The sequence below is a fragment of the Lissotriton helveticus genome, chromosome 3_1, assembly GCF_964261635.1.
Source record: "Lissotriton helveticus chromosome 3_1, aLisHel1.1, whole genome shotgun sequence".
In the NCBI taxonomy this organism is placed as follows: Eukaryota; Metazoa; Chordata; class Amphibia; order Caudata; family Salamandridae; genus Lissotriton; species Lissotriton helveticus.
In genome coordinates, this window is record NC_136061.1 from 1,691,505,048 (window position 1) to 1,691,526,134 (window position 21,087).

General features: G+C 41.3%; 1 protein-coding gene across 1 annotated transcript in view; it reads right to left on the bottom strand.

Annotated features, from left to right (window-relative positions):
* Positions 1-21,087, bottom strand: part of LRP1B (LDL receptor related protein 1B) — a 3,812,342-nt gene that overhangs the window by 2,458,917 nt on the left and 1,332,338 nt on the right. Inside the window, exon 8 of the mRNA XM_078683424.1 lies at positions 13,334-13,556. Within this exon, the coding sequence (XP_078539550.1) occupies positions 13,334-13,556 (223 nt within the window). The remainder of the gene's footprint in view (positions 1-13,333; positions 13,557-21,087) is intronic.

The following is a 21,087-nucleotide window of genomic DNA, read 5'->3' on the forward strand; positions in this document are numbered from 1 at the left end:
TAATCCGTATTTGCAGGGGACACGAGTATTTTATACCGAATTGGCCAGATACTCTCTAAAAACGTAGTAAGTGAAAAAATAAATCGTCTGATGGTGTCAACCCTGAAAATTCGCAGAGCCTCTGAACTGGCAAACACTTAAAAAATTACATAGAGGGGCAGTCCATTGCTTATGCTGTTTGGAATTGTTGGGGCAAAAAAACCAACAGATGGGTGTTGGTTTCAGCACACCCCTTGTAGAAAATAGAAACTTTCTCAGGGGTCGCACTGATACTTGGTCCTTTTAATCCAACAAAGAAGAAATTGGCACAGAAGCTGAAATATAAAAGTAACATCTTTATTAACCTCAAATGAGGGAGACTACATCACACAAAAGCCTTAACAAATGAATGAGGCAGTCTGAGGAGTACAGAAAACAGAGGCCTTATATATGCTTTGGGTTACATAGTCAGCATAAGACCAAGGGGCAGTCCTGGCTCATGTAAGCATGCAAAATGACTAATATGGACATGCAAGATCTGCTTGCTCAACAAAGTGGGAGGAGCTAACAGTTGCTCGTAGGAACACCTGGAGCAACACCAATGGAACTCCCCTTTCCCGCAAAGTGATGTCTGAAAAGGGGTCATATTTACAAGGACAGGAAAAGCCACGCAGCGTGGCTTTTCTTGTCCTTGTAAATATGGGGCAGTAAAATGCACAGCCAGTGCATCACAAAAAGTGACGCACCAGTGTCACAAGGGGCTTGTGAATCTGCCCCCGGATGATTTGGGGACAACCATTTTTGATAATGTTAATTAGATGTCTCTTTGCCACCCTGCAATCCTTATTAAACAATGTAAGGAGCCAGGGGCACACTCCTGCTAGGAGGGGGTTTGGTAAATAAACTTAGTTTTGATTCCTCAAACCACTTGCCATGGACACCCAGTATTTTATGGGGACTGTTCTTGATCTCGGCTAAAGAGGACTGAATCGAGATGAAATCCTGGTATAATTGGGTGTGAACACCCTCATTATTTGTGACACACTTATTTATTACTAGGTCTCAACATGGGAGACGTTGATTATGTCCTGTACTATTAAAGTCACCCTGAAAGGAGGGGAGCAAGGACAAATTATCACTCTTGAATCATGGAAGTATAATTTCCCAGGACCAAAGATCTACAAGAATGTAATCGATATGACTTTGACAGGAATTCCTTCCGAAGGTGGGCCACCTCTCCACATTGGATATTGTTTTACTCTTACGGGCTCTCAAGTGAAAGCAGACACAGAAGTCCATCATTTGTAAGGCTACCTTTGGAAGCATTTTAATGTAGGGGCCATGACGTTGAGAGATGCCCCAATAGGAATCTTCCTTGATTACAATTTCCCTTAATAGTGCTGAGTGTTAAACCCACACATTGAAGTCCCAACCCACGATTATAGTGACCTCTTCTCTAATGCCTTGACTACAGTGTCTCTCAGAAGGTGTAGAACTGGAGAATCATATGTATGTATGACGCACTTGATATAAACATTTAAGAGGAGCAGTTTTGCTTTGTTCCATGATTGAATTTCTAGACCAAGTAAGTCCGTAGAAATGGTTTGAAAGCTGTCTTATTTGGCAGCTCACAGAGATCTTGAACCAAACTGCATGGCCACCAGAAGGTCTATCGACATGAGACTTATACACTGGGAAATTAAAGGTCTTATAACCTTGCCAGTGCGAGGGAGTGATTTCCAAAGTCCCCCCCAATCCACATGGGCAAGTTTACATCCAAGCCCAGCTATGTTCCATGAGACCAAAGTAAATATGTTAGTAAAACTGGGGATATCAGAGGTGTAGGAACCTGGGAGAAAAGGAGGAGGTTTATTGGGAGAGGGGTGAAAGATTTTTCCGGTGCCATCTAGTTGCACTTCCATACAGCTGGAGTGCATCTGATCATCAGAAGTTAACAAAGGAATATCTGCAAAGAGATTAAAGGTGTTAGAGGATGTTTAGGGGGAGCAAGTTTTATTTCCAGGCACAATTGTAATCTTGACAGTCTCCAATCAATCCATAGGAAATAATGGGGACAGGAAATAAGTTTGCTCTACTGTGTGCGGAAGGGAAGGTCTGGATTTAAACTGGATTGCGGAGTTAGAGGGAAAGAAAAATCAGGCTTGCAGAGCCAACAGACTGGTTACAATAGAAAAATGAGTGAATTGTAGTTTAATATAATTAGAAGTTTTGCCTGGATTTGGGAAGTGAGTAGACCTAATCATGTCAGAATGAATGACGCTGTGGAACTTCCTAATGTCCCTGATCCAGTGGATCACAGCGGATGGGTGGAGTCTGGGGGTGGCTATCATGTAGATTGACCTAAAGTGCGTGAAGGTGTCATGATTGGTGTTGTGCTTTGGGTGATTTTGCAAATGCGATGCGGACGTAAGATCAAATTCCTGTTAGAATAGAGTACTTGTTGCAGCGATGAAATAGGTTGAGCAATAAGCTCCTCATTCTCTCCTCTTTACGGTGTTTTGGGTGAATTAGATGGAAGACCTTGCTAGCACAACAGGGGTTTTGGCAAAAAGTAGGAGGTGAGAAGGAAGACGATTGCTGAACAGGGTCTGTTAGGCAAGATGTTATGGCCGGAGGTCCTTACTATGTGGCCTGCGATGGGCCTGGTTAGATTGGAGAATAGGTTTGAATGATTTTCCTTCTCTGTGCTCATGTTCATGCCACTTTTTAGGGCTTGTAGGCAGTGGCTCATGGTGCTGAGATTTTTTCAGCAGTTGAACCTTCCACCTTAGGTCTGATATTTCTGCCGTCAAGGAATTGGGTACTTCACAGAGATCTCTGATTTGTGCACTTGCCTCTTCTGCAGCTGCGGAGTGTGGAATACAATTTAAAGGCTCATCTGAACTGCTAGCAATTTGATCATTGGAAGACAGGGGAGAAAAATATTTAGAGAAAACAATTGTGGGCACTAAAGAGACAGAAGGACGTGGAAACATATTGGTAACCATATATATCACTTACTCTTTTTCTTTGGGACTGCTTTTAGAGCTATTTGGGATTCCTGGTAATCTTGTTAAACAAAGGAGCTACTTGAGGTTTTTTGGGATTGGCACTTGTTTTGGTCGATTGATCAGAGTGCAAAATGTGCTCCTCTTCCTCAATAAGAGAGTCTATATCTTGTAATGTACAGCGTTGTCGTGAACATGCAAGGGCTTTTTGTCGATGGGTTAATCTGTCAGCTTTTTAGAACACTTCCTCCTACCCATTGTAGCATATGGACCTCAAGGGCCCAGCTGAGAAGGATGTGAAGCTGAGGAGAAGAATTCACTCAAATTACAGGGGACATTTTTTACTGAATTTACTGTCTGCTGCAACAGTGTATTGTCAGAATCTCTTAGCTACTGCTAGGTCTAAAGAGATCTTTAAAAGTGGGTGGACACTAGTGAACATTTTTTCAGGCGATGTTAGAATTTGTTATGATAGGCATGATATACCGGTTTGTCTGTTTACTGGAAAGAAAGCAAAGCTGAACACATTTTGTCTGACCACCTCCCCATTTCATGTAGCTAGTGAAGGTAGTGAGTGAATCTGACGATTGCAAGCGCAATTTGTGAGGGTTCTCTACCCAAGAAATGGTTTAAAACTCCGCAAATATGGTGTGTTTTACAACATATGTTTCATTGCAGAATCTTGTATGGTCTTGAATGGATAGGTGGAAATTGGAGGCATGACTGCATAGCTCCAAGGATGGATGAATGAATGAATAGTTGGATGGGTGAGAAGTGGATAGATGAATTCTATTCAAGAATGAATGAAAATGAATAAAGACCATTAGCTAAATGCTCTCAATATGTTGACCAAGGGTGGGAAGGGTTTGTGCTCCAGTTTTCTTTTCTGCTCCTGCATTAAAACATCACCCTACCCCAAACGTACCACCACTAATCCTTCCGAAGCGTGCATAGTCTGGATGTATTTAACCAAGTTAAATTCAAATGTTGGTACTCTCCATACGCACAACAAGGGCAACAGATTCTTTTACATAAGGGCTCTTGGCCAACAACTTTTCTGGACCCTTTCGCAAGGTGTTTAATGACAAGTTAGGCCTTCACAAGAACTTTCAGCACAAAATTATTCTTAAGGGGAACAAAGTTCCATGTATTCATAAGGTAAGGAAGGTTCCCAATATTACGCTTTAACCTCTGACGTCTGAGATTGACAGGTTGTTGAAAAAAGGAATAATTGAGGATATTGAATCCTCTAAGTGGCTTGCTCCAAATGTTTGGTGCCCATATATGGTGGGAAAGAAATGTGCATGTGAGTGGACCTTTGCAATCTTAGCAAACATATTTGGGTTGATCGCCAGCCACTTCCCAATACTTCAGAGGCCCTACTATGCTGGGAGAGGCGAAAATTTTTAATGTGGTAGATCTTTCTTCTGCCTATCATGAGCTCAAACTGCTCGATGAGCCCAGACACATACATTCTTATGTAATGCCTCTGGGGGCTTACCGTTTCATGAGCATGCCCTTGGCGCAGGCATCTGTGACAGCATCCTTCCAGAGGATAATGAAGAAGGTACTGGAGGGGCTCAACAAAATGTTTTATTTTCAGGATTATATCCTGAAAAATAGTGAGGAGCATGATAGAATCCTGTTGGAGGTGTTGAAGTGGTTGGCTGGAGCAGGTTTGATGATAAAAAATGAAAAATGCAAGTTCTGAGTTACAGCTGTTTCATATTTAGGCCAGCACTATATCGGCAGAGGGAGTAAAATCTAAGGCTGAACTAGTTGATTTCATCACTAAGACACTAGCACCATTGGACAAGGATCAAGCGAGATCTTTCCATGGTCTGGCCGAGTATTATTCCAAATTCATACCCAGTTTCTCAGTGTTGGCCCAGCTGATTAGAATGTTATTGAAAATGTCTGTCAAATTCTAATGGTTTGGTGACTGTGGCAGAGCATTTCAATCCATCAATAGTCATATCAGTGTGTTGCCTTCTCTGAGGCATATTGATAACACAAAAGAGCCATATTGACCACTGATGCCAGCCTTAAAGGTCTAGGGCAGTGCTCTGGCAGAGAGATGATGGGGTGAATAGAATGGTGGCCTTTGCATCATGAGCGCTGAGTGGTGTGGTAGAAAACAACTCTGTCATAGAGAGGGAGGCCTTGGCATGGGGGCGTTGGCAGTTACACACTTTAAGTTCTACCTGTGGGGAATACGATTTAATGTTCAGTCTGATCACAGGCCTTTGGTTCATATGTTTTAAGGATGATGAGCCTACCCCTCACATTAACAGGTGGATGGAGGGTCTGGGTGAGTTTTATTTCCAGGTGAAATAAATTCTGGGTTTGAAAAATGTGGTTGCTGGTTGCTTATCCTGGCTAGCAGTGGATGGGGAGCTAGGCAACAAGTTGTTAGAGATAGAGGCTGAGCATTCCAGCTCAGTCAGTTGAATTTGTGAGAGTGCACTATAGTAGAGTGAGTGGGAAGCTGCTAGAGAGAGAGGTGATGTTGCGAAAAAGCTCAAGGAATTCACAGTGAGCAGTTGGCCAGATTATACAGCTCTCCCAGAGGATTTGAGGTGGTGTTGAAATGTGAGAAATGAACTGAGGTGGACTGGTGGTGAATTGTACAGAAATACCAGTTTGGTCCTGCCCATGGTGGTTAGAAGTAAAATAGACAATCTCGCATACGGGGGTCACCTAGACAGAACCCTGGCGAATTCCAGGGTGAGAAAGTGGATTGATGGCCTAGTTTGGACAGACAAGTGGAGGGTGTTGTCAAAGACTGTGATGCTTGTGAGAGAAGTGATGAAAGCAAAATGGTTATGAAAGCTCCATTATTTACTGTAAAAGTTCCCATGGACGTTAAATGATTCTAATGATGGAGTACTGGTCTATCTAAGTTGGGGGTGACGAAGTGTGTGAGCTCCATCGACACCATGGTGGTGGCCATCTTCCTGAAGGAGGAATTCTGTCCTGAGGTATTCTTCAGGAGCTTATAAAAGACAATGGTGTTCAGTTAACATCTCAAAATCAAAAGGGAATGGAATACTTGACCTGAGTAACCAGGGTCTGCAGTATTTGTCTGGGTTGTCAATAAAACACCCTCATTCACGTACTCAAATCTTGAGGTGGTATATCTTGGTTCACCGCCCTGCATTATAAACGTGACAGCATCATCACTGGGTTTAATTTTTGTTGTATGCTTCCTTCATCCTCAGGAGAACCACTGGTTATTGCAGTAGTGATCAAGGAAAAAAGATATTGAACAGTGCTATAGTGAAGTGAAGTGAAATTTGGGTGTGGTTTACCAACATGACAATGTAGCCGCTGACCCAGCACCTTGACACACTGATAGGGGCATGTTGAACCCAAGTGAATAGACAATATGCTATTGAATGTTCGTTATACCAGAAAGTATCATCCCACATGTTGAAATTATCTGCTGTTTTCCTTTGACCTTTTATAGCTGGTATCCTTTGTTATTTTTTATCCAAAGGTATGTTGTACCATGTTTTTGTTTTCCTTCTTATTTGTATTAGGGAGGGATATTTGTTGTTATGGGCTTGGAGTTTTGAAGGGTTGAGATTCCAATTACCATAGGTCATCTTGGAATTACCCTATGTAAAGAGTTCAAAGGTTGAGGAGTTGAGGTAGGAGAGCTGGAGGGAAAGACTGCTCTTCGTGGTTGCTGTCTGTATGAAATAAAGGTTATGTTCAAGACTGGTGGATCTTCTCATATTTTCACAGACTTGTGATTCAACTCTTCTGGCAAGATGTGGGTAAGGCTTAATCCGAGAACTAGGCTGAGCTTTATGCTGATTGTTTTTGGCATTTTAGTGGCTAAAGGGATAAATATTGAATTGCCTAAAAAGATAAGACAATCAAAACAACAAAAGAGTGCACTTTTCCTGGTGAGAGGAGAAATGGGAAGAATCTCAGTAGATTCTTTTAGAAAGCCCTCACTCACCAACCTAGTTGGTGACATGCTTCATCATTGGGCCCCACCAGGAAGGTGTACAACCCCCCCGGTGTGCTTCGGCGCCAGAATTACAGCGGATTAAAAGTGACCAGGTTGTGTCCCAAAATGTTTTATTCGTTGACCAAACCTGCACGGTTAAAAAGGGGAGCAGGCAGTAGGAAAGCTGGATAGATTGTTCAGCTTTGCCTCGCTATGTGCGGTCAACATGTTTCTGCCTATCCAAATGCAAGTAGCTAGGCATTCATCAGAACCAATGTGTAGACCCCGGCGGTACAAGCGCGATAAGATCCACCCTAACCTGGTAGTCTAAGTGTAAAACAATAAGAAAAATGTTTTTTTTTTTTTAAAGCCTGCTGTGAGAGGGGTACCTGAATTTGTTCGGCACCCAGCAGTTACCTGAAAGAGAAGCAGACATAGACAAACATATATAGGTAAAAGCAATTAGTCTTGCACCATGTCAGAAGTGTCTGCTTGTTTCAGAATGCTCCAACAGTAGTGCTCCTCTCAAATGGTGTACTATAAGGAGGTCTCACAGAGCTATGGTGCTATATTGTGAGGAAATAAAAGTGCATTAACTTTTCACATTTAGCGTTTAGTGGTTGTGAAAAAAGCCACTCTAAATGTGGAGGTGCATCATGAAATTAGCGCTACTTAACCTGCACGCCTACTAGGACGTCGAGTGGTCTACGTGCGTTTGTGGTGCACAGCAGTAATCATGACTTTTACCAACCCCTCGTGTGCAAAAGTGGCCAGCGATTTTGTAATTGTGGAAATAGACACTACAGAAACGCTTACATAAGGTATGATCACTAATCACCCCATGGGTCTCGGGAGGGGTGTGGTGGCTAGTTGGCACACCCTGTAAGAAAAAGGGAAAAGTACGAAAAGTACATGGTCAAAAAACGGGAACATTGCCCTTTGCCGAAATTTACTTATCTGAGTCGTTGCATTGTGCGCTGATTTCTACTCATGCCAGCAAAGTCAGGCACCCGCTCAGAACTTGGAATAACCCTCTGTAACCGGACCCCATCGATGTTGGGGCCATTGTAGCCCAGCACTTAATAAAGCGATACCAAAGGGTATGATAGACGGAGCGCTTGAGCAAATCAAACACTTTAGCTCACTCAACCACCCCAGTTCAGACATGGCCATATGTAAACCAGTCTGATCCTGTGCCTCATGGGAACAGTCCGGCCTGAACGGCCAAGCCATGTCTTTCCTGGACCGGAAACAAGCATCCTGGGACCGGTTTCGGGTTCATAACCCTCATCAGCCAGGCTATCTTGAATCCAGTGGCAAAGTGAGCAAGGGGCCCACGTCGGGGCATACCCTGCCAAATTAGGGCAAACAAAGTGATACCAAAGGGGATGATCGACGGATCCCATTTGGTATCACTCGGCTCTTAATAAGGCAGTAGCAGCCATTCAGGGAACTCTGGGGCTGCGAGTGAAAGCGTCCGCGTACCGTGATTGTGATATCACGTCGTGTTGCTAGCGTGGCCAATCACCATGTTCCATCGGTGTTCATGTGACCATTATAGACAGAGGAAACTAGAACGCTGACCGGTTTTGGGAAGAAAAAGTTTCTTTGTTCAAAAAACTTTATTGGCCAGAAGTTCGTAACACATCCCAACACTGGGATATATCTCGTGGGTGAGAGATGTGTTTTCATTGGGAATAGTTGTCAGATCAGAAAGTGGGGGGGGTGTCATCGTTCTGTCCAAGTTCCCAGAGCAGTGTATGCAATTAACCCAGTATATGCAAGACACCCAGTGATGTACAATCCGGGTTCTTGTTCTATTGCCTATGACTGCATTATGACTACAATATTGCTGATTTAAGCAAAGAGGTAAATCTGAATGTATGTGAGTGGGGGATCCAATGTGGATCAGTGAAAGGGCATGATGAAAGGCACAGATAAGGTCTATAGACATACTAATTTGTTGTGAAAAGCACAGGTGTGTGGCTATCGTTTCAGTACTGTGCTCCATGGGACATTGTCATTTAGTCCCGTCTTATCTGTACCTAGGCGATAGACCCATCTTTGTTCCTTCTCCAACAGAGATTGGTGGGTGTTGCATCTGTGTTCACTTGTTCTATAACGGTCCACTTCAGATCATCTGAGGTGTGGTTTGATTGTATGTAGTGTTAACTGAGTTTCTCCTACACCTAATGTTACTCCTGTGTTCGCATACGCTTTGTTTTACCTTGCGCGTTGTCATCCCTACATAATTCAACCCACAGGGACAAGTGATCAGGTAGACCACGTTGATTGAGTTACAATTAGTGTGGGAGAGTTGTGACCAGGTTTTTCCAGGTTCTAGGGTTTTTGTGTGTTTCGTCATATGACACTGAAGTTGGAGCACGGGTAGTGGCCTGTTATCCTTGGTAGACCCCATGAAGTAGTTATAGACGAGGGTCCTGATGGTTGTTGGACTCTGGGTCATGTATGTAAAAGAGAGTCCCTAAGACTCCTACCCTGAATGAAAGAAGGGGTTTGTCTCATGTTCTGTTGTTGCTAGTTAGAATGCTCCAGTGTTTATGTATCACCTTCTTCACAGTGTTGGATGCAGTACTGTACGTGGTGACACAAGTCAGGGGGATTTCATTCTTTTCTTTTAGATTGTCCTCAAGGAGGTCTTCCCTAGGTTGGTGTCGTGCCCTCTTGTAACTTTTATTCAGTATTCTCTCGGGGTAACCGCGATTTTTTTGTCTGGATATCAGATCCGTCGATTGGGTGCAGAAATCTGTCAGGTTGCTGCAATTTCTCCTGAGTCGTAAGTATTGCCCAAATGGTAAATTCTCCCGGAGGGGACTGGGGTGAAAGCTACTGAACCCTAAAAGGTTGTTCTTTGCCGTGGGCTTGTAATGTGTCTTGTGGTGAGGATCCCATCCCCTTTAGAAATGACAATGTCCAAAAAAAAACCTCCTAATGGTCGTAAGTGTGGGTGAACTTCAGGTTTTGGTCCAACGTATTGATCCAGTGTAAGAAACTGGTCAGATTGTCTTTGGGTCCTCTCCATATCATCAGGATGTCATCTATGTACCTCTTCCATAATGTTATGGAAGAGGAGTAAGGGTTGCTGGCAACAAGGATATACCTGAGCTCGAAGTCATGCATATAAAGGCCTGCCCCACTGGGGGCAAAAGTGCTGCCCATTGAAGTGCCGGTGGTTTGGAGGTACAGGGTGCCTTTATATTCAAATTGTTGCGCTTCAGGGCCAGCGTGGCACATTTTAGGATGAAATCCTTGGAAGTCTGGTATATCCAATTGGTGTCATCCAGTGCTTCCCACAGGACCTTGATGGTGTCGTCCTGGGGAATGCTGGTGTACAGGCTTTCTATATCGAGAGTAACCAATATAGTAGGGGTCTCATCAATTGTCACTTCCTGTGAGAGTTGTAGCAGGGACTTAGTGTCCTTCAGTTATGTGGAAGTTTGTTGTATCAGAGGTTTCAGGAAAAAGTCTCAATAACGTGATAATGGCTCCAAAATGGAGCTGATTCCAGAGGCAATTGGGAGTCCTGGTGGGGGTGTTAAGCCCTTATGTGTCTTTGGCAGGGTATAGAAGTATGGTGTTACATCCTCACCCTCACTAAGGAAGGCCGCCTCATTTCTGGGAATCAAACCCTCCTCTTCTGTCTCTTTCACCATGTCTTTGATTTCGCTCCTAAGTTCATGCGAGGGGCCTCTTGTGAGGGGGATCTGAATCACTACTCCACCCCTTTATCCGCTGGTTATATGGTGATGGCAGAGTTGGACTTAAGACCTTCCAGTGCTAAGAATTCTTGTTTAGTCATATTCTTGTATGTTTTTCCCTCCTCAAATGTTTCAATCTCGTTGAAGACTGCCTGTTCTAACGCTATTATTTCTGCCGGCACCAAGTGATGGGGAGGGACAAAGGACGATTTTAACCTTAATCCTGTGTTGGTAAGGCCATTGGGGGAGTCAGTCATCTCCTTCCCTTCAAAATAAGCCTTCAGTTTTAGCTTCCTAAAGAAATCTGCTAGCTCGCAGGGTACAGTGAATTTGTCTAGGCGAGCAGAGGGAACGAAGCCTAGGCCCTTCTCAAGTACCTGTCTCTCTACAGGGGATAAAGTTACCTTGGAGAGGTTAGTTATCAAACTCTCCTTTTGCTCGTCCCTGCCTGTTGACTTGCTGCGTGTGTGATGGCCCACTGGGTCTTTTTGTTCCCACCACACCTGATTCTGCCCTCTCCTCTTCCCTCTGCCTCTGAAGCCTCTCCCTAAAAAGGGAGGGCAGTAGATATTCTGATGGGGGGTTGTGTTAGTATGTACGGAGGATTCCAGAAGGAGAAGGGTGGTTGTTAGAAATGCATGGGGTGTATGTTGGGTCCTGGTTTAGTGAAGTTTGGCCACATGGATTGTGCATAGTTTTGTCTTGGTGTGCCCCTTGACCTGCCCTTTTGTCTGTTTCTAAAACTCCCATTGCTAGACCCACTGTTTTTGGACTTGCTGTCATCAGAGACATCAAAGTTGGGGTTGTTCTTGATAAGGGGTGTGTAAGGGGGTTCAGCGTAGGGGTACACTTTGTTGAAGGCAAATCTCTTCAAATCTTTATGGAATTTTGTCACTTTTGATTGCATGAGGCTGTCTTTGCATTCCCCCAAGTCTTTGTTTATCTCTTCTAGCTTTTTCTTATAGCCAGGTGTGGTGGTCTTAAAGTGGTTCTCGGTTTGTTGGATCCCAAACAACAAGGCCTCCGATAGTCTCAGTGCTGTCTTGATGATTAAAACAAGTCAAAAACGCATGAGTTGTTGTTTAATAATATTTAACCGTGCTGGGTTGGCCAACGGATACACATTATTTTGGACACAACCTGGTCACTTTTAATTCACTTTACATTTCACTTTCACAAAAATAACCAGCTCCGCAGTAATTCTGGCCTTGAAGCACACCGGGGGGGGTTCTAGAACCTCCTGGTGGGGACCGATCATGAAGGATGTCACCAACTAGGTTGGAGAGTAAGGGCTGTCTAAAAGAATCTACTGAGATTCTTCCAATTTCTCCTCTCACCAGGAAAAGTGCACTCTTTTGTTGTTTTGATTATATTTTGTAGGGGGGACTAAGAGTGCTCCATGGTAATTTTACAATAAAAACCCTCTCTCTCTTGTTTAAGGATAAAAAGATAAGACTAAACTTATTTGCCCATATTCTATGGGCAAGAAGGAATATTTGCATGAAATCATTACCCCTACTTTCCCGGATCTTACGAATAGGACCTTTTCTGCTGAGCGAGTTGGCAAGTTAGATGGTGATTGTAACACACCAAACAGGGCGAAGATTTGGGCTCCATTATAAAACTGGTGGAAAAAGCAAATACTTGAAAGGTATGTTTAATTTCCCAGAATGAGTCCAATGATTTAAGACCTATGTTCCAGCCTTGGGATTCACCAAGGCCCGTAACAATTAAGGAACCTGATGCTGGAACGGTTTTGCTCAGGACGGGGCATGTAAGTAGGGGGCTAACAGCTTTGTGATCCCTCTCCAACCTGCTGCATAAGGAGAACAAAAAAAAGGGCTGAAGCACTGCAGGCAAGAAATACAGCGGGTCCAACATTCTGTAACAAAACCAGCTGCCATCAGCAAAAAAAAGCGGCCACCCTGCCATGCCACAGGGAAAACACTTGGTGCACGATACGTCCAGGCCTGTATGTTTACCATGCACTGGCCATGAGTGCCAAATCTTTGTAAGAGAATTAAATCAGAGTACTGGTTTAACAGATAAATTCTGGAAAAAGAACCCGGGCCCCGATTAAAAAGTCAACTTAATTCAACTCACTTAATGTGATCTATGTTTCATACATTAAATCATACACAAAGGGCCACATGGAACATTGTAAATTGCGGTCGCAAAACCCTTTCATGCATCCCAAATGTAAAAATCGCTATTTAAGTCATCGCTAAAATTGCGATTACTTAAATTGCGATTGCATTTAAATCAACAAGCCAAAAAAATGCATGCACAATTTGCTACGATCTATTTGGTGCACGCAAATTGCACATGCAATTCCCATTGATTCCTATGGGCCTCTAGGCCCATAGGAATTAATGGGAAGCAATCCCTTATTTGTGAATCACAATTTGCGAGTCGCAAATAAGGAATATGTAGTAGTCGCAAATATTTTTGTGATTCCTACATGTATATGCATTTGGATTCCTAAATTGCTATTACTTAAAAATCACAATTTAGGAATGGCCAATGCACAGTTTGATGCATGTGGCCCTAAATCACCAAAACATCTATAAGATATTAGCAATATACTGTATACAACAATGAATCATTTAGAACTGAAATTTAAATATTTTGCAGTATAAACCACACATATATCGTGAAATACTTACGTCTCTGCCGTGAATCACTGTGTGCCTGTTCTTTCCTTCATAGTCAACAACGTCCACATAATCCAGGTATATGTCAGTCCAGTAAACCAATTTACTGACCAGATCCAAAGCAAGGGCTACTGGCTGCTCAATCTTATTGACCACTAATCGGGTTCTATTCATTCCATCCAGATCGCACTTCTCAACTTTTGCAACATTCCCGTAGTCAGTAAAGAAAAGTTTCCTGTTAAAAGAAGGTGTATATTTGAACATTGGTTTTTCACAGCATGTTTTACATCGTGTGCAGGCAGTCAAAGTAACATGTTTTATTTTATTGTGCATTTACTCAACATAGTTTCTCTAATAAATTAGTAGAAATTTGGACAAGCTTGTAAAGAGGTACTTACCTCATATGTTATATGAATAGGTACATTTTTAGAAATCTAGATAGCCAAAAAGCCAGCCAGCCTATGGATTTATGTAGGGGTACGGATGGATGGATGGTCTAAAATGCTGCACTTAACTCGGAATTCATATGAGCTGCTAAATAAACTTCAGATTTCACAGCTCAGAATCAGAGGAAGAGATAACCACTTCTCCCTTTGTATGAGCTCTGCTGTATACAGCTTCTTCACTGACTCTGAAGGCTTCGGAGTAAATTGCTTTAGAATGTGCCAAGTCTCACAAGCTGCCACACAGCTCAGCTTTGCACTAGTGCAGGCATTCACGGTACAACGTAATGCTTTCCTTTAAAAGTGATTGCATTCACTAAGCAACAACCATCTTATATCAAAGTTTAAAGACGGGAGGATTTCAGATTCTGATGTTAAAGCCTGGCTCCCTTCACAGGGACATCATAAGAATTTTGGGTGCCTTGGGACAAACGTATTTTTGGGGCCCCTGTTCTGAACAGCTTTGAATTTTTAATCCGTTTTCAGCTCTTTCTAGCCTGGTCACTGAGAGTGCACAGGCACATTAGTCTAAATTCAAAATGTGTTTACATAAAGTTTTCGGATATAGTGACCTGTGTTTTCAATAATATAGCACAGCATTAGTACTCTAAAATTATTGCAAATAATCTGTGTGACCACCTCCCATTTTTCACAGGTGAGGTTCTATTTTGATTTAAAAGAAACATTTTTATGGCTGTTACATGAAACATTAACAAAGCATTTCTCTGCAAAATGTCTGTAATAGACATTCACACATCACCCATATTGTAAATAAATGAAAGGAAAAAAGTATGTAAAACAATCTGTTTAAGAATTATTCAAGGTCATCAGGAAAAGCTTCTCTGCAGAACAGAGCTGGCTCTCCTAGGCCGCCCCTGAAAGGTTGTGGCCCTGGTCCCTAAAGCCTACTGTGCCCATGCCTTAAAATGTCTCTGTCCCTTCACACATTTCATGTGCCACTTTGGCTGATCTTGAAACATGGTGCTTTTGGGGATCTCAACAATATTTATTGAATTTACCTCATAGTAGAAGAATAATTATGCAATTCAGCTGCTTTTAGACTCACCAAGGTATAATTCCTCCCACAGATGATTATAATTAAATGCATTCCTTCTATGATGCAGAACGCTGGTGAAGTTTGACCACTAAAGTTTAATTTTTTGTCATTCATTTAAGCTGTATCTTTTCCTGAATGAGAGTTATCATATACATGGTTAGGGGACTATTTATGAGGGGGTATGCATATTGCTTACACCACGCAATGGGGTGCAAGAGCAACGCAAACCTTATGTCAGATTTTTAAGCCACGCCAAGCCACTTTGTGTGGCTCTGAGTATCTTCAAAAATCTGAAGTAATGCAACACAGCGCAAATCGCTGCATTGCGTTACTCTGCCCTGGGAAGTTGCTCCATGGGCATTGCGTGGGTGTTCTCACGCAACTCTCAAGGATTTTGATACATACTCAGATGTAGAAGAACCTGTAAACCTGGGGATGTGTCAACATCTAACACCTTTCTAGGGGAGGTGTAACGAGGAGAAATATCTCTGTCCCTTCCTCCACAAAAACAATCCAACTTAGGCACCTTTGCACCATGGTGCAAGAGTGCCTGTTTTGGTGGCAGGCAGCTCATCGTGCTCCAGTGCATTGAGAGAGGACAGGAATACACCATGGACCTACACTTATCTCCAAAACTCAACACACCTCAACGTCGTCTTTTTCACACAGCAATGGCCACAGCAAAAATATGTATTTTACGCCATTGGAAATCTCCATCTCCTCCTTCGCAAGAAGAATGGTTGACAACTATGTTCCAAACAGATTCTCATGAGACAATAATTTATAATCTTCAAAATCAAACTGACGTATTTCTTCGTGTTTGGTCACCTTTCCTGAACCTGAATAGTGGCATGGATATTGATGATAACATTCCAGGAGTGGATACCAATACCCCTTGATCTGATATTTGACAATATACCCCTCTTTCTCTTTTCCTTCCCTCCTTTCACCCCTGATTTTCATGCTTTCCTATTATTATATTAACTTGTAGTTGTGTTGTATTATTATTTTATTATTCTATCTTTTCTAATTCTCTTTTATTCATAATATATTTTATTGACATCTCATTTCTCATTTCTCTTCATATAACTTCTATTGATACGCTTTGTTAGTTCTTATATCAACTATTTTTCTATATTCTATTCAATAAATTTTTCTTGATATATTTTACAATTTTCGACTTTTCAGATGAATTACTCCAAGGACTGAGGAGATTTGTTATGGTACTATTTTCTATATTTGCAGTTATATATAATACTTAATTTATATACTCAATGTATATATCTATTGAGTTAACATATGATTCATTCTTTAAGACTTTTATAATTCTTATATATGTTGCTTGCATTATTTAAATATTTAACGTCTCTCACACCATATTAATTCAACTGTATACTTTGCTATTTATCTTTATAGTTGTGTTATTTATTGGTGCTTAGTAATTGTCATATATGCCTTTTTTCTTTCTTTTCTTTTCCATATATTTCGTATATTTATTCATATGCAAATTGTAAGTTATTATTAACTTTATTGTACTTATGATGTAATTTTCTCAAAATGTCAATAAAAAATTGTAACACAAAAAAAAGGAATACACCATGTATCATTAAATACAGCGCATTCTTGCCTTTTCCCATTCACGCAGGGCAGCGCAGCAAGTCACTGTGTCACAAAGCTCATAAATTAGCCCCTTTAACAAATATTGATCTCAGATGTCATTTATATTGACTATTTGTGTCCTTTCCTAAATATGGGCAGATATTGTATGATTCATTATCATCTCTGCTTTGAACTCTACAACAAGTCTACGGAAATCAAAGAATGTGATGCTGACCAATCTACAAATGACTTTGAAAGTTGATAAGCAAATTACTTCTTGGCTTCTACACTACTTTAAGGGCTTTACATTCTTAAGGACAGTATGAGCAGTGGGAATTGCAAACGCAGTGTGTGTGTTCTATATTAATCATCTGCAAATACATTGAGCAAGAATTTCAAAGGCAAACTAAAGACAGTGTCTATCTATCCTTGTCCCAGCACTCAAAAGAATGGGTTTATGTTAAGACTATCCCTCGTGGTACAAGAATGTAACACTATCAATACTGATAATAGAATAAAGTTTGTCACATTGTCAGACATTTTCAGGACCCAACCCTCACTTCCAAAATTGAGCTCATCTAGGCTGCCAGACGATTATAATTTTCTAGTTGATTCCATGTGCATTGATAACCATGTTACTGATGTTTTGCCTTTACCATCACTTCCACCCAACACTAACATGCTGGTGATATTCTGACTGCGCTCTTGTTACCACAACACTGTGATTTAAATCCAGGCTCAAGTGTTAAAATCAAGGGCATTACGATTGGCTGCCATTTTAGCACATGCACCCATTGGAAGCTCAAATTCCAGTCACTGGTGGACCTTTCATGGGCACCTACCACCACCCTGTACCTAGTGGTGCTGCCCACATAAAACTGTGTTCAATGTGTAATGAAATTTTAAAAATGAGTGCACAAATCGTTAGTGCATCTTGCTGTCTATCATTTTATCTACAGGTAGTTATCATCTAATTAAACACAACCAATACTCGCCTTTAACATGTGCCCAGCCTGTTTCACATCTTTTAACACTATTAAAATGACACATATAGTAACATCTTGATCATGTATGTTAATATCTTATATTAAATATTCATAGAGCTTATAGTTTAACGCAAAACACTGATATATATTGGTTCAGTCTGTTATCAATTAGGCTAGAAATATTAATTAAGTAGACATGTTACATTCAGCTTCCAACTGGAGTGAAATGGAGCTGGCATATTCTGGCTGTTTGATGGGAATGTTCCTGCTTCTCATTATATGAATGCATTTTGAATGTTAAACAACAGAATTCAGAAGTTGAGGTGGTGTATATGGGCAGCAAAGAGGGTGCTTTCACATGGTGATCTTGAAATACTTCACATTCTTAAGCATTCTCAAATAAATATGGTTTGGTATTTGGAACATCCTAGCTATGTCAGAGACAAATTAGTGTAGCTTTTGGAAAAAGTCCAATCAACTAAACATATGTGGTGCTCGACCTCACTTTATTAAATACTTGGTGATACTTCAGTTATAATCAATTTGGTGAATATTTCTGAGAAAAGTATTTACAACGAATATCATAATATGGCCACTCTTTTTGCACAGAATGTTTTTATTTTTGATAATAGCAGAGACCAAGATTAAGTTGATGATTATTGCATAAACAAAAGGTTAATATTTTGAAGAACTTCTAAATTAAAGCCTGGAAAACTATATATTAATAATGGGGGTATTGGGCGTGCGACCTAGGACACCAGTGGCCCCGATTATGGAAAGAAAGCATAAAAGTAGTGGTGGTGATTTATCTTGTTCTTCAAGTTTATTTCATTTCACAAACAAACCCAGTAGTACTCCTTAAAAGCTGTAGCAGGTGAAGGTTTCCAGATGTACTACTGTGAATGCAATGTGGCGTATTCTACTGGGCTCTAATTCTCAGTGCACATACTTTTACATAGAATGTAGACGCACACACTCACACATAATGGAGCCTTTACATTTTTTTCTTTTTTGTCTCGGCTGGGAAAACAGCCCGAAAGGGGAGTCACTCCTGATTGTAGCTGAAGTAGCTTTTTGTCCATTTCCAAAGGTGGAGGGAGTGGACACCCACAGTAATTCAGGCTCACTGTCAGTGCAAATTCTAACTATGTAGGACCAAGTTGTGGGACAGAGGACAGAGACATGGAAATTTTAATATATGTTTTAAAATTTGACTAGTTATTAATTTTTTTTAAGTTTAGTTTTGTGTTTTTAGTTACGTAGCGTGTTGAGGGTTTATAGGGGAAAAGGGTGGGAAGTAATTTAATTATATAGATTTAAATAATTATTTATAGCAGTTAATATTTTTTTATTGCATTTTGTGTTTTTATTTCTATAGCGGGTTGTGGGTTTATAGGGAACTAGGGTGGGAAGTAATTTAATTATATAAAATGTATTGAATAATTAATGTGTTAATGGATTAATTAATAATTGTTTGATAATTATTTGTTAATTCATTTGAATTAATCAAATTGTAATTAGTTATGATAATTGTTTAATTAATTTTAGGTGTGTGTTGTGGTGTTTATATGTGTAAACGGTGTGAAGGGTAGTCAGTAATTCATTTTTTATTGATTATTATTACATATTTTAAATTAATTTCCATTAATTAATTAGCAATTGTGTAATTAATTGTAGGTGTTGTGGATATTGTAGTATTAATTAATGTGTAATTAATGAATTTGTATTATCTTTGTTAATAATAACATATTTTAATTTATATAATAATTATGTTAATACTGGAAATTAAATTTAATAAAAATGTTGATGTTTGTGTTATTTATTGTTGTGGGATCCAGCACTTTCCCTACTGTTGCACTCACTGGAGTGGGAATATTAATTTGTACCACTCCGCTATCCAGCACTTTCCCTACTGTTGCACTCACTGAAGTGGGAATAGTAATTTGTAAGCATGGGCGTAAAATCCGTTACGCTCGCGGATTTTTCGTATTTTCGGAGAATCCGCAATCCGCGAACTCTCGCGGATGTGGCGAGAATACGCAAATCCGCGCGAAGCGGATTTTTTGTTTGTGTTCGCACTGCTCGCGGTCCGCGGCGCGGGCAGGAACAATCTCGCACTAGCGAAAGTACAAAAATTTGTAAAGGAAGTGGCCCAGTCTCCAACTTCCTGTTCCTGTCCAGCAAGCTCCTCCCATAGGGGTGGGGTGAAGGAAGTGCCCCAGTCTCCAACTTCCTGTTCCTGTCCAGCAAGCTCCTCCATTTCCTGGCCACTTTGATTTCGATCTTGACTGGGAAGGATTACTTTTTGTGGTTGCTGCTGGATATTTGGATTTGAGGCCTTTTGGAATACTTTTGGATTCGAAATTTGATTTCACAAAGAAGTAAGTTGATGTTGTTTGTTTGTGGTGATTTTTGTGTGTGTTGTTTTTTTTTTTACTTTTTTGGGGGGGAAATCTTCAAGTTCGCGAGCTGAGGATGTTTTTGCTTGTGTTCGCACTGCTCGTGTCCCGCGCAGCAACAATCTCGCACTCGCGAAATTGTAAAAATTACAATTCTGCACATGAATTGAAAACCACCAGGCTATTTATGGGTGCATGCATGATACAACTGTTTTGTTGATTTTTTTTTTTAACATGATTCTGGCCAGGGCATGGATGGCATTGGATTGTGGTGATTTGTGTGTGTTTTAGGACTTTTTGGGGTGGTGTTGGGGGCTTGCTATGTGGGTGGGGGCCATTTTATTGTCTGGTCCCGTGTGGGTGGGGGTCTAGGGGCCATTTGTAAGCCAGTTTGTGTGCTTTGTGCCATAGGCCTGCACCCACTGTGCTCTGATGTCATCCATTATGCCCAGGGGGGCCCAGAATCGGTCTGTTCGCGTATTTTGCGTGTTTTTCGCCACGTTCGCGCCGTGAAGCAACAATCTCGCACTCGCGAAATTGTAAAAATTGCAATTTTGCACCGGAAAACCACCAGCAGGCAGCATAAGCCTTCTGAAACTTGATGGATGGCATTGGATTGTGGTGATTTGATTTGTGTTGTGTGTTTTCACTTTTTGGAGTAGGGGTTGGGTGCTGGCTATGTTGGTGGTGGCCATTTTGAGGCATGGTCCTGGCCATGTGGATGGGGGGGTCAAGCGGCCATTTTGAAAGCCGGCAGTGAGCTTTGAGACATAGGCCTGCACCCATTGTGCCTTGCTTTCACCCATTGTGCCCAGGCGGAGTCAGGGGTACATGAAAGTACAACCCTCTCTGTGTGTGCTCTCTTGGATCAATGTTAAATTCCTGTTTCCCAAAAATTTAGCAAATCCTAATTTTGAAATTTCCATATTGTGTGGTGTGCACGTGTGTATTCATAAATGCCTACTTGCAAACTGTTTATTCAAGCGCTACATATGCAACATATATTTACTGATGTTCCTCTGTCTTTGTTTGCTTTTAGGTGCACAAAACTCCGCATCATCGTTGAGCATCAGTGCCAGGAAGAAGTGCTGCTGCGGCCTGTTGTTCCGACATCTGAAGAAGATGGCTCCAAAAAGAGGTGCCCGTAGGTCCTCTTGCAAGAAAGATGTCTCTACTAAGGAGAAGAAGAAGCAAGTGGCACCACTTACCAAGGAGACTGGTGGCTCAACCAATACATTTTTTGGGGAAAAACAACAAAAAAAACAAAGGCCCACCATGAGTG